Genomic DNA, 14,500 nt, shown 5'->3' with positions numbered 1-14,500 from the left:
TTGAGCCCAGGAGTTGGAGGTTGCTGTGAGCTGTAATGCCACGACACTCTACCCAGGGGGACAGCTTGAGGCTCTGTCTCAAAAAAAAAAAAAAATCTTCCATTGCATTCCAGTTTGATGAGTTTTACCCAGTTCTTTATATAACATTTTTCCCTTCTAGTATAAGGTCCAGTCTAGGAGCAGATACTGTGATTAGTTGTCATGTCTTGTTAGCCTCTTTTTAAAAATGAAAGTGCAATTGTTGTAGAAAATACAGAAAATTCAGGTGAAGGAGAAAGAAAACAAATCCCTTGTGATCCTGCCACACAGAACCAACATTGACAATCTGGCATGTAGTTTTTTAGCATGCGGATCTTTTTCTGAATTTGTGTTTACTTTTTTTTTTTTTTGTAGAGATAGAGTCTCACTATGTCACCCTCCATAGAGTGCTGCGGCATCAAGCTCACAGCAACTTCAAACCTTGGGCTTTAGCAATTCTCTTACCTCAGCCTCTCAAGTACCTGGGACTACAGGCCGCTCACCACAACGCCTGGCTATATTTTGGTTGCAATTTGTCATTGTTGTTTGGCCGGCCCAGGCCAAGTTTGAAACCGCCAGCCCTGGTGTACATGGCTAGCATTCTAGCCACTGAGCTACAAGCACCAAGCCTGTGTTTACTTTTTAATATAATTTTTTATTTTTTTTTAATTATTGTATTTTTGAGACAGAGTCTCACTATGTCGTCCTCAGTAGAGTGCTATGGTGTCACAGCTCACAGCAACCTCTGACTCTTGGCTTAAGTGATTCTCTTGCCTCAGCCTCCTAAGTAGCTGGGACTATAGGCGCCCGCTTCAATGCCCAGCTATTTTTTGGTTGTAGTAGTTATTGTTGTTTGGCAGGCCTGGGCTGGATGCGAACCCGCCAGGTCCAGTGTATGTGGCTGGTGCCCTAGCTGCTGAGCCACAGGCGCCAAGCTTTAATACAATTTTTTAAACCAAAAATGTGGTTCTTACTGCATATACCAGTTCATGGCTTATAGTTTTTATTTGATTTAATGATATAGTTATTAAAGATTTTCCAGGTACTAAAATTCCACGTGTTCGAGCACATTTATTTTTAAGATTTTGTTTTAGCTTTTTCCCCCGTATATGTCTAGGAGTAATTAGTATTAAACTAATACTATTCCCTACGTCAGTAGTTTCGAACTTTTTTTGACCATAATCCTCAGTAACAAGCACATTTGTGTATCACAGCCCAGTAAATAATACATATTAAAAATTTAATGGATTGTGCCCTCATATGTAGTTACTTTGGTATTTCCCATTTTCTGTTTGCAAAATGCTGGTTTCAACCTATTAGACTAATTTCATGATCTGTCTGTGGATAGTGGCCTATAGTTTGAAAACTTTCCTACTTGAAACAAGTTGGAATAGGAAAATGGATCTGCAATATCCTTTGCTATGTGTTTTTTGTCAGGTAATGTCCTTTCTTTGGCAGTTCTCAATTTACCCTGCCAAGAGTACCAGTTGGCTTTTACTTTCAGAGCAGTTTTGTTTGCCACCCAGATGTGGTAGCAGCTTTGGGTGTTATGTGTATTCTTTGGTATAGTCAGCTTCATTGGTTTTATAGATTTCTAGCCCCTAGAGTCCCTTCATGTGCACTCTGTCAGTTGAGTAAACCCCAAGTCTTCTCAGTAATATTTTCCTTTTGATTGGTAACATTAGGTATTTGTTAAAAGCCATACCTCTCTTGCAAGTCTATATGAATTAACAGGTACGTGAAATCTTACATCCTGAAACCAACTTAAATTTACTATTATAGAATAGTTTAAATTTATAGTATTTTCTTTCCTTCTTTTTAAATTTTTAAAAATTTATTTATTTAGACTGTGTGCAGTGGCTCACAGCACAGTGAGCCTGTAATCCTAGCACTCTGGGAGACAGAGGAGGGAGGATTGTTTGAGGTCAAGACCAGCCTGAGTAAGAGCAAGACCCCATTTCTACTTAAAATAGAAACATTAGCCAGATGTTGTGAAGGGTGCCTGTAGTCAGGAAGCTGAGGCAGGGGGATTGCTTAAACCCAGGAGTTAGAGGTTGCTGTGAGCTATGATGTCATAGCACTCTAGCCTGAAACAATAGAATAGATTGTCTCAAGGAAATTATATTTGAGAAATTTAGAGAAAGGGTCTTGCTGTGTTATCTAGGCCGGAGTGCAGTGGTGGGATAGTAGCTAACTATAACCTTGAACTCGTAGACTCAAGCAAACCTTTTGCCTTAGCCTTCTGTGTGGCAGGGACCATAGGCATGTGCTGCCCAGCTAATTTTTTGTAGAGACAGGGTCTTGCTATTGTGCCGAGGCTGGTTTTGGATTCCTGTCCTTAAGCCATCATCTTGCCTTAGAATTAGAGGCCTGAGCTGTCAAGCCTGGCTCTTTTCCCCTCCTTTCCCCTCCCCTCTCTTCTTTCTTCTTTTTTGTCTCTTTTCTCCTTTCTTGTCTTCTTCTTTTTCTTCATGTATCAAACTTTTCATTATCCAGCCTTTTTTTTTTTTTTTTTTTTTGCTTCATCAGCCGAAACAGCAGAAGGTATGATTTATTGTATACTGGTTACACTCAGCCACAAGTGATAACAGAGCGAGTCCAGGATGTCAGGTCCAGGGCAAGGGACCAATAAAACTGTTTTGGTGTGAGCAAGGTGGGTGTCTTAGGGGTGGTCTTGGTGATTGAATGGCGATGCGGTCTTATATCCACTGAGAGAAAATTCCAGACAGTAGCATGCAATCCAGCAGCTTGTACTAGCCTCCTTAGCCTCGGGCATCCCATGTTCCTTCTCTGTGGCCTTCATGAGTGCACAACCAGCTGGGTTATTTGGACCTCTGCCTCATCTTTCTCCTTTTGAGCTTCAGCCTGTGCATTCGCTTCTTCCTCCACTTTGTTCTCATGGCATGGAGGTTTCTAGAAAGATGGCGCTAAGGCCAAGAGTCTTTTTTCTTTTTTTTTTTATAAGACAGACTCTTACTCTTTTGCCCATGCTAGAGTGCAATGGTATCATAGCTTACAGCAACTTCAAACACATAAGTTCAAGCAATCCTCCTGCCTCAGCTTCTTGCATAAGTGGTACTACAGGTACCCGCCACAATGCCCAGCTAATTTTTTTGTTTTTAGTGGAGACAGGTCTCATTGAGCTCAGGTTGGCCTCAAACTCCTGAGCTCTGGGGATCCTCCTACCTCAGCCTCCTAGAGTGCTAGGATTATAGGTGTGAACCACTGTGCCTGGCCTTTTCTCTTTCTTTTTTAGTTATATCAGTAACATATACATTCCTTATAAAACATTTGAAAATTTTATAGATAGTGGTAAAGGGAGAGAAACAACCATGACCCCCTCACCTTGTATCATTTCAGTGAATAGTCTTTCAGACTTCTTTCTATGCTAGCATTATTCAGTTGTGTATTTCTATAGTATAACTTGTGCTTTTATCACTTGATAGTTTTAAATATGATCCATGGTATTTTGAATACACAGTATTAATTAAGAAGCTGACAGAAGGGTGTAGTAAGTCCTAGACTTGACTGACACTTAGACTTTGGTGGGTTGATTGTTGCCAATTGACAGTCCAGAGGCCTTGTTTAGAGCATAGCATTACAGATTACCCAGGAAACTCTTTTCTCAAGTTGCATCAGAACGCTGGACCTCAAAAGTTTGGCTGACAAATCACTAACTAAAATACACTAAATAACTTATTCCAATCCACAGCTACCAAGTGGCCCATCCAACAAGACACCTCAGGTGAAAGTTGTAGAGGTCAAGCCTGACATGTTTCCTCCATATAAGTACAGCTGCACTGTCACACTGGTAAGTGTGCAGCCAGGTAATGGGTTGACAAGGAGGTGGTTTTGATTTTGTGGTTGAGAGTGAGTAGAAGGCTGAGGGGAGAGGGGGAATAGAGGTAGCTGGGTGTGAGAGTTGGGTCAAGTATAGATTGTTGATAATGAAGATCCCATACCTGATACAAAGGATAGCTACTGGGCAAATTTTCTAGGTTGTTTAATTTTTTTCTTTTTTCCAGATGAGATCTGTAAAGTATAGGCCAGCTAAGATAAGTATATTTTTATTGTGAGTGTCAGAAATGAAAATTCAGTCCAGATTTAGCATTCAACATTTTGAACATTTTGACCTAGAAAGTGTATTTCAAGGATAAGTTTAGACAGTGTTGCATTTTCTTTCCTAAAACAGAGTCACATTCAGTATTAATGTTTTATTTCGTGTTCTTTTTGTTGTTTGGGGATTTTTGGAGATAAAATCTTATACTTCTTTAGGCTGATCTTGAATTCCTGGGCTCTAGTAATCCTTCTGTATCAGTTTCAACTGAGATTACAGGCATGAGCTATTATGCTAGTAATACTAGTATATTAAATGGTTTGAGAAGTGCTTTAGTAAAGCAACTTATTTTGTTTAGCTTAACATTTCCCCCAAGGGTTTTCATACCCCCCTCCCTTTATTTTTAATATAACACACATTAACATCACAGTCAATGAATGGTGTGACTTTGAGAATCACCCTTTTTGCAGGGTAAGCAACATAGAGCAATGGCATCTAAATGCTAGACAGCGGAAGTCCAAAAGTAGGTTTGGCTTTTCCACCAGCATGCTGTATATGCCCCTGGGCAGGGCTCTTGCCTTCTCTGGTCATCCCTTTCATCAGCTATGAAATGTAGCATTGGTTTGGATATTTGGGGGGCTTCTGTCACTCTTAACATTCTCTCTAATTCTGTTGATCTTTAAATTATCAACCAGCCAGATATGTTTCTGCAGCTTCTCTGGCTGATTTGATTAAGATGAACAGCTTTTGAGAGAGCAACTAGATTTTTTTAAAATTTTCATCTCATAATGGCAGACAGATTCAGGAAGGTTCATTTATGCATTCAAAAAATATTTATAGAGTATCTGTCATGTGCCAGGCTTTGTGTGGGGGATTCAGTAGTGAAGAAGATAGCATAGTAGGGGAGGTTAATAATGCCTTGCCTGGCCTGATCCTTAAAGAGGATGTACCTCTTATCCTAGGGATTTATTTGCTCTGGTTTCTTTTTCCAGTGACCTAATTATAATCGCTACCTTCTCCATGCCCTACATACTCTCTCCACTCCTTTTGGTTATAGGAAACCACTAGATATACCATATTGTGGGAACTTCCCAGGCCCTCCGTGTGGTTGATTGGATAGTAATTTATCATAGGAACTTAGATGCTAGAGTGTTGACCTTAAATAGTTCAGAAGTCAGTTTTTCTCTAGGGACGGCTTGAAATCCTTAAGTATCTAGCACTCCTTGTTCAAATAGACCTGCTTTATTTTGTCAACTACCTTGCACCCTGAAGGTGTTTGAATTCCTGACCATTGAAGAATCACTTCTCTTATTTCACAGATAGGAAAGGACCAGATTTGCTGAAATTACACAGCTTGTATTAAATTGAAAAGGGTTAACTGCAGAAAAGGGATGTTGCTTCAAGACTGTTTAGAAATCAGTCTGGTTTGCAATTGCCACTCTCTTTTCTGACTTTTTGGCAGTTGCTCATCTTGGTCCTGGACTCTGTACAGGTGTAACTTTTGTACAGTTGAACACTGGTCTTGCTTTTTTAGGATTTGGGCCTGGCTACATCAAGAGGCCGGGGAAAGTGCAAGAATCCCTCTTGTAGCTATGTCTACACCAACCGGCACAAACCTCGGATCTGCCCCAGCTGTGGTTTTAACCTTGCCAAAGACCGAACTGAGAAAACCACGAAGGCTATTGTGAGTTCTTTCTCCAAACACATCCCTCTACCTTGAGCTAGACTCTGTTAGTAGACCTATTTTAGTAAAAATAAAAGGATTTTGAAATATAGGATAATATTTAGACTATCAGAACTGGAACCAGGTTGTAGGTTCCAAACCTGAGCCAAGTACCTTTCTCTCTCTGGGCCTCCTTGTCCCCCTTGCCAAGGGAGGAGATTTATCTCTAAGAACCAAGAATTTATAAGGCACAGGCCTTCAGTAGGATTCAAAAAAAGAGAGAGGGGTGAAAGCGTTGCATCCTTTTAGCTCTGAGGCCTGGCTCAGGACCTGTAAAGTGATTTATTCTTTGGGCAGATTGATAGAGAATGCCAACCCCAAGACTATGGGTTAGGTCACTACTCTCAGGTTCCCTGCAAAGCCTTTGGCTAATCACAAAGCATTACTTCTAGCAGTCTTGGTAAACCTGCTCTCTGGAGTTGGACCAAACTACATGGATCAGTTCCTTCGGGCTCTTTTAAAAATTATTATTAGAACCAGGAAAAAAGGGCATTTTCAGAGGTCCTCAGAATTTCCACACACAAGTATTTTAAAGTGCACAGAAAATGACAGCATTTGAGTCAGCAAATGAACAGACTAAAATGAGGGTAAAAAGAGAAATGTCACTGATCTGCTTTGTGGAGAGGGGGATCTGAGAAAGAACAGATCAGGATCTGAGAAGGAACCAAACCACTCAGATCTAAATTGGACCTTCATGAATGGGAAGGATTTGAATGGAAGGGGATGGCATGCTGTACTCAAGGACAAGCATGAGCAAAAGTGAAGAGTGTTCCATTTGGCTGGAGGAGAAAGGTTTGTATGGAGGAGTGGTAAGGAAAATAAGACCTGAAAAGCATGTTGGGACAACATTATTGGATGGTCTTGAATGCCAGACTGGGCACTTTGTTCTTTAGGCAGTGGAATCCCAGTATCCTTGAACCAGGGAGAGACCTAGAGATAGGTTATTTCTGGAATGAGGTTTACAGGGGTTTGGGAGTGGACAGGACTAGAAAGATGGGGCAAACTGCTTTCAAGCTCTTTCTTTGCATATGAAGAGGGGTCTTTCTGGTGACAGATTTCATCCCCTGGTCTCCAGGTCTGTTTCAGTGCTTATGGTCCTTGAGAGAAAGTATGTGGCACTAATGGTTTAGTGAAGAAAACACTAGTACTAGGAATCAAGAGACCTGGCTGAATGATCCTGAGAAGCTGGAAGCTTCCTTCTCCTGAGCTTTAGTTTCCTCATTAGTAAAAGAAGAAGGTGGGCAAGGCAGATTAGATCTGGGCATTTTACTCTCACAGCCAGCCCTAGAGAAGAATCAGAATTGAGCTTCACAGAGTCTGTAAATCTCTGAAATTACAAGCAAAATAGGTTGCATGGGTTCCCTTAGATTCTGTTGTTCTACTGGCCCTGTGTAAGAAGTGAGCTTTCTTCCTGGATTTTCCATGAGTCTTAAGGTACTCCTCTTTCCACAGCATTGATCACACCCTTTACTAACCACTTCTTTAACTTCCTGTGAGATCAGGACCTGTAAAATTCATGGAGAACTCCCTCCCCTCTGACCAGGGCATTAATTTATTTCTGTGGGAATCTGACCCAGACAACTCCCATTAGGCCCTACCTCCAACATTGAGGACCAAATTTCAGCATGAGATCTGGAGCAGATAGACATCCAAACTATAGTGTTAAGCAATTAACTTCTACAAAGCAGGATGTGATACATGCGTATCCAGCAAATGTGAGTCAGCATCTTTTGTATGTCTCTGGACTCATGTGGGAATCAGTAAATAGGGATTCTATCCTCATTGAAGACAGTGGTCTAGGAGTTATAAGATGATGACTTCTACAGGAAAGTTATGCTTTCAGGGAATACAAAGGAGGGGGTGATTCATGTCCTGGTAAAAAGGATCAGGAAGGAGTTTCCATTGAAGAGAGACTCCCTTGAGAAGGATGTATTGTTAATCAGTATTTGAGAACATTGTTCTGGAAGTCTCTGACCAGTGTGTTAGGTAGATACCCTTATATCCTGAAGAATTAAAGACAAGGCTCGGCACAGTGGTTGCGGCACCAGCCCCATACACCGAGGCTGGCAGGCTCGAACCCAGCCTGGGCCAGCTAAACAATGACAACTGCAACAACAAAAAAAGCCGGGCATTGTGCTGGGTGCCTGTAGTCCCAGCTACTTGGGAGACTGAGGCAAGAGAATTTCTTAAGCCCAAGGGTTTGAGGTCGCCGTGAGCTGTGACATCATGGCACTCTACTGAGGGTGACACAGTGAGACTCTGGCTAAAAAAAAAATTAAAGACAGATGTTTAAGCATTGCACATACTTGTTTATGTATCAAAACTACTTTTCATAGAGTTTTTTTTTTGTTTTCTTTTTTTTTGAGACAGAGCCTCAAGCTGTCCCCTGGGTAGAATGCTGTGGCATCACAGCTCACAGCACCCTCCAACTCCTGGGCTCAAGCAAGTCTCCTGCTTTAGCCTCCCAAGTAGCTGGGACCACAGGTGCCCGCCACAACACCTGGCTATTTTTTGGTTGTAGCTGTCCTTATTGTTTAATGGGCCCAGGCTGGATTCGAACCCACCACCTTAGGTGTATGTGGCTGGCGCCTTAGCCACTTGAGCCACAGGCACTGAGCCTCTTCATAGAGTTTTTCATTGCATCGCAAACACTCACTCTGCAGAATGTTTTACACGAAGTATCTCACTTAATCTGTACAACAGTTTTAGGAAATCACTAATAATCTTATGCCCCATTTCACAGATGAGAACATTGAGATGCAGAAAGAGTAACTAAATTGTCTTGGGTCTCACACAGACAGCTGTTAAGTGGCATATCCAGAATTACAACCCTGGTCTGTTATCCTACAGATGTCAAGTGAATGGGAGCTGACTGTTGAATCTATTACCAGGACATGGATATAATTCTCACATTTTACTGATACAAGTCAAGTATCCCTTATCTAAAATGCTTGAGACCAGAAATGTTTGGGATTTTGGATTTTTTTCACATTTTGGAATATGTGTAGAATGCCTACTAATTAAGCATCCCTAATCCAAAATTCCCAAATCTGAACTACTCCAATGAACATTTCCCTAGAGCAGTGGTTCTAAAGCACTTTGTGTCATGACCCCTTTGTAACAATGAAAATACATTGTAGCATTAGGAAAGTTGAAAACCACTTCTCTAGAGTGTCATATTTGTTGGTGCTGAGAAAATTCCAGATTTGAGGAGCATTTCAAATTTCAGATTTTCAGGTTAAGGATGCTCAACTTATTAAGAAACTGAGCCCCAGAAAAACAGCAAACCATGTAGTCTGTAGTCACACAGTGATTAATATTAACTGAGTTGGTCAGGAACCCGGGTTTCTTGTCTCTCAGTTATGAGACACCCCCCACTCCTTCCTCTGCTCACAGACTTTCATTGTTTGAGCCTACAGCTGGCTTTTTCTGCCCTGGGTCCTTGGTGATAGACCTCCTCTCTTCCCAGGAGGCAAGCTCACCACTCCCAGATGTGCTGAATGCCACAGAGCCCCTGAACGTGGCCCAGAAGGAGATCCAGCGTCAATCCACGCTGCAGCTGCTGCGCAAGGTCTTGCAGATTCCTGAGAACGAGTCAGAGCTGGCTGAGGTCTTTGCCTTGATTCATGAACTCAACAGCTCCCGACTTATCCTGTCCAATGTGAGTGAGGAGACAGTCACCATTCAGCAGACCTCTTGGTCGAATTATTATGAGTCTCCATCCACGCAGTGCCTTCTCTGTAGCAGCCCGTTATTCAAAGGGGAACAAAAGTAAGCACCCTTAACTCTGCCCCAACAATCCAATCCAACTTGGCCTTTCCTCAGACAGCTTCAAAGCTGTAACATATGAAGATGTTATTCTCTGTTTTTCTTAGGCTTCTTTACCTTTCCACTTGCTGAAAGTAAAATAATAATCAATAATAGTCATTTCTATTGAAATGCCTGAAAGTTATTACCAGCTTACAATTAAGTTTACACCTGGACTGCCTAGCATAATGTTTGAGTTTGGGAGTTCAGCGAGATTGGCTAAATTATGTAATAAATTCAGTTATTTGCCTGTTGCGTTAGTCTTGAGATTTTTTTTTCTTTTTTTTTTTTTTTTTTATTGAATGGTAACTATGTACATTAATGCACTTCTGGGGTACAGTGTGGGGTTTTTACATGCAATCCGAAATACTTCCATCAAACTGGTCAACACAGCCTTCATGTCGTTTTCTCAGTTATTGTTTTAAAATGTTCACATTCTACTCTTAGAAAGATTCACTTGTACCCCTATAAGATAGTCTTGAGATTTTTGCAATTGATCAGTGAGCCCTAGAACTGAGTAAAAGATGTTGATTTCCTTTATGTTTTTTATTGCTGATGTTTTGTTGCCAGCTCCCTGGCTGGGCCTCAGGAGTGCTGGCTGCTAACAGCCAGCCGGCTGCAGACAGTGACTGCCCAGGTGAAGATGTGTCTGAACCCCCACTGTCTGGCCCTGCACAGCTTCATGGACATCTATACAGGTGGGTGCCAGCCTTTCTTCCCTCAGAGCACCCCACAGCAAGATGGAAAACCACCTCTGTGAGTCAGACCTCTGGTCCTTTGAGTGTTGGACCTTTTCCCAGATGGGGCTTCTGAGAAAGGGAGGATCTTCCTCCTGGGTCTTCCAGTCCCAGGAGATGACATTTCTCTCTCAAGGGTTCGGACTTTTATCTGGGATTTTTAAAACAATGTTGATTTTTAAAACTTTTTTTGTTTTTTTAGTTTATTTAGAGATAGGGTCTTGCTCTGTCACTTGGGCTGGAGTACAGTGGAATTATCATAGCTTACTGCAGCCTCAAATTAATTCCTGGGCTTGGGCAGCACCTCTGGCTCAGTGGGTTTGGCGCTAACCCCATATACCGAAGGTGGCAGTCCCCGACAAACTGCAACAAAAAATAGCTGGGCATTCTGGCAGGTGCCTGTTGTCCCAGCTACTTGGGAGGCTAAGGCAAGAGAATCGCCTAAGATCAAGAGCTGGAGGTTGCTGTGAGCTGTGATGTCACAGCACTCTACCAAGGGTGATAAAGTGGGACTCTGTCTCTAAAAAAAAAAAAATTAATTCCTGGGCTCAAGTGATCCTCCTGCCTTAGCCTTCCAAGTAGTTGGGAGTACAGAGTGTGTCACCATGCACAACTAATTTTTTTATATTTTGTAGAGATGAGCTTTCACTGTTTTGCCTACTCTGGTCTTGAATTCCTAGATTCAACCTATCCTTCTGCCTCAGCCTCCCAAAGTGCTGGGATTACAGGCATGAGCCACTGACCGGGCCTCTTGTACTATTCTTCAGTAGTCAAACCCACCCCCCACCTAACATCTGGTAGCCATTTGATCTCTTCTTTATCCATATAGTTTTGTCTTTGCCAGAATGTCATGTAAATACAGTAGTACATGGCCTCTTCAGTCTGACTTCTTTCAGTAAGCCTTATCCTTTGAGATTCACCAGTGTTGTGTTTATTATTGTTGTTGAGTACCTTTTCTCAACAACAATAATAAACACAACACCGGTTATCCTTCACTCATTGAAGGATATTTGGTTTGCTACCAGTGTTTGGCAGTTGTAAATAAAGCTGCTACAAACATTTACATACAGGCTTTTCTGTACGTGTTTTTATTTCTCTTGGGTAAAAACCTAGGAGTCAGATTGCTGGATTGTATGGTAAGAGTATATTTAATTTTATAACAAAACCAAACCCCAAAGTGGCTGCACCATTTTGCATTCCCTCCAGTAATGTCTGAGAGTTCCAGTTTACTCTGCATCCCAGCACTCAGTATTGTTTCTGTCATCCTATTAAGTATGTGTAGTATGATTTTGTTTGAACCCAGCCTTGGCCAAACTGTAACAAAAGAATAGCCAGGCATTGTGGCAGGTGCCTGTAGTCCCAGCTACTCAGGAGGCTGAGGCAAAAGAATCACTTAAGCCCAAGAGCTGGAGGTTGCTGTGAGCTGTGATGTCACAGCACTCTACCAAGGGCGACAAAGTGAGACTCTGTCCCTAAAAAATAAAAGTCTGAGAATGGTGCTTTAATAAGGATTGCATTAAATCTGTAGATTGCTTTGGGTAGTATGGACATTTTAACAATGTTGATTCTTCCCAGCCATGAGCATGGTATATTTTTCCATTTGTTAACATCTTCAGGTATTTCTTTTCTCAACGTTTCATAATTCTCTTTATAGAGGTCTTTCATGTTAGGTAAATTCCCACATATTTCATCTTCTTTGGCACTGCTGTAGAAGGAATAGAGTCCTTGACTATATTTTCAGCTTGAGTATTGTTGGCATTTATAAAAGCTTACCAATTTGTAAGTATTGATTTTGTATCCTGAGACTCTTGATTGCTTCTAAGAGTTTTGTGGGTGGGTCCCTGGATTTTCCAGGTATAGGATATCATCAGCAAAGAGTGAGAGTTTGATCCCCTCAGAACCTATTTGGATACCCTTGATCGCCTTCTCTTGCCTGATTTCGATGGCTAATACTTCCATCACTATGTTGAATAGCAGTGAAGACAGTGGGTATCTTTGCCTAGTTCCTGATCTGAGTGGAAATGTTTTCAGTTTTACTCCATTCAATATGATATTGTCTGTGGGTTTGCTGTAGATGGCCTCTATCAGTTTAAGAAAGTCCCTTCTATGCCTATTTTCTTAAGTGTTCTGATCGTGAAACGATGCTAGATATTATCAAAAGCTTTTTCTGCATCAATTGAGAGAATCATATGGTCTTTGTTTTTTATTTTATTGATGTAATGTGTTATATTTATAGAATTGCGTGTGTTGAACCAACCCTGTAACCCTGGAATAAAATCAACTTGGTCGAGGTGTATAATTTTTTTGATGTGTTGTTGAATTCTGCTTGCTAAGTTTTTTTTTTTTTTTTGGAGACAGAGTCTAACTGTGTCGCCCTCAATAGAGTGCTGTGGCATAGCAGCTCACAGCAACCTCAAACTCTTGGGCTTAAGCGATTCTCTTGCCTCAGCCTCCCAAGTAGCTGGTACTACCGGCATCTGCCCCAAAGCCCAGCTATGTTTTTTTTTTTCTTGTTGCAGTTGTCATTGTTGTTTAGCTGTCTTGGGCTGGGTTTGAATCCAACCTCAGTGTATGTGGCTGTCACCATAACCACTGTGCTATGGACGCCAAGCCTAAGATCTTACTGAATATTTTTGCATCAGTATTCATTAATAATATTGGTCTATAATTTTCTTTCTTTGTTGGATCCTTTCCTGGTTTGGCAGTCAGGCTGATACTTGCTTCAAAGAATGCATTGAGAAGTGTTCCTTCTTTTTCTATGCTTTGAAAAGGTTGTTTAATATAGGTACTAGTTCCTCTTTAAAGATTTGATAGCATTCTGATATGATGGCATCTGGTCCCAGACTTTTCTTTTTTGGGAGATTTTGTATTCTTGATGGTATTTCAGTGATTGAATGTAAGTCTATTCGAAATTTCTTATTTTCTCTGGTTGAGTCTAGAAAAGTGATGTGCTTCCACGTATTGGTCCATTTCCTTCAGATTTTTGTATTTCTGGGAATAGAGTTTTTGGTAGTAATTGAGGATTTTTAGACTTTCTAGGGTGTCTATTATTTCTGATAGACAATTACTAGAGATTTTACTTTTCTGTTTCTGGTTAGGTTGGCCAAAGATTTATCAATTTTATTCGTCTTTTTCAAAAAACCAACTTTTGAGGGTGGTGCCTGTGGCTCAGTGGGTAGGGCGCTGGCCCCATATACCGAGGGTGGCATGTTCAAACCCAGCCCCAGACAAACTGCAAAAAAAAATAACTGGGCATTGTGGTGGGTGCCTATAATCCCAGCTACTTGGGAGGTTGAGGCAAGAGAATCACCTAAGCCTAGGAGTTGGAGGTTGCTGTGAGCTGTGTGATACTACAGTGCTCTACTGAGGGCAATAAAGTGAAACTCTGTCTTTACAAAGAAAAAAAACAAAACAAACTTTTTGTTTCATTGATCTTCTGAATGATTCTTTTGTTTTCAATTCCATTTAATTTTGCACTAATTTTGGTTATTTTTCTTCTGCTGGGTTTGGGGTTGGAATGTTTTTCCTTTTCCTATTGCTTGGGATAATCCATTAAGTTGTTGGCTTCCCTTCTTTCTGTTTTCTTGATGAAGGCTTCCAATGCTATCAATTCCCTCTGAATGCCTTTGTAGTATCCCACGGGTTTTAAAAATTTGTGTCTTCGTCATTTTATTCCAGAAATTTGGTGATTTCCTTCTTAATCTTGTCGTTGACCTAGCTATCATTCAGCCTAAGGTTATTTAGTTTCCATGACTTAGTTTAAATATGAAGATTTTTATTACTGTTGAGTTCAACTTTTATGCCATGGTGGTCTAAGAAGATACAAGGAATAATTTCTCTTCTTTTAAATTTGCTGAGGTTAGACTTTTATCCTAGGATATGATCAAGTTTGGAGGATGATCTGCAGGCTGCTGAGAAGAATGTATATTCAGTTTTATTAGGATGAAATGTTCTATGGAAGTCTGTTAAGTCCATTTGCTCTAGGGTCATTTAAGTCTAATATTTATTTAGTTTCTTCTAAAAGAAGGATCTAAACAAAGGATCTATCCAGAACTGTCAAAGGGGTGTTAAAATCTCCAACTATTGTAGTGCAGGAAGATATCAAGGTGTTCATACCCATTAGGGTTTGCTTTATAAATTGAGGAGCATTCTGGTAGG

The 14,500-nt window shown here is 40.9% G+C and overlaps 1 protein-coding gene across 3 annotated transcripts in view; it reads left to right on the top strand.

Moving 5' to 3' along the window:
- The window catches only part of HMGXB3 (HMG-box containing 3), a 72,949-nt gene that overhangs the window by 39,971 nt on the left and 18,478 nt on the right, over positions 1–14,500 (top strand). For all 3 annotated transcript variants that reach the window (XM_003782043.3, XM_023515520.1, XM_023515518.1), the window contains 4 exons: positions 3,731–3,829; positions 5,610–5,759; positions 9,268–9,569; positions 10,176–10,303. In XM_003782043.3, the coding sequence (XP_003782091.1) occupies positions 3,731–3,829; positions 5,610–5,759; positions 9,268–9,569; positions 10,176–10,303 (679 nt within the window). The remainder of the gene's footprint in view (positions 1–3,730; positions 3,830–5,609; positions 5,760–9,267; positions 9,570–10,175; positions 10,304–14,500) is intronic.

This window comes from Otolemur garnettii, unplaced genomic scaffold (assembly GCF_000181295.1).
Source record: "Otolemur garnettii isolate 467f Iridium unplaced genomic scaffold, OtoGar3 scaffold00003, whole genome shotgun sequence".
Lineage (NCBI taxonomy): Eukaryota > Metazoa > Chordata > Mammalia > Primates > Galagidae > Otolemur > Otolemur garnettii.
The sequence above is the reverse complement of the archived record's forward strand: the minus strand, read 5'-3'. Positions and strand labels throughout refer to the sequence as shown.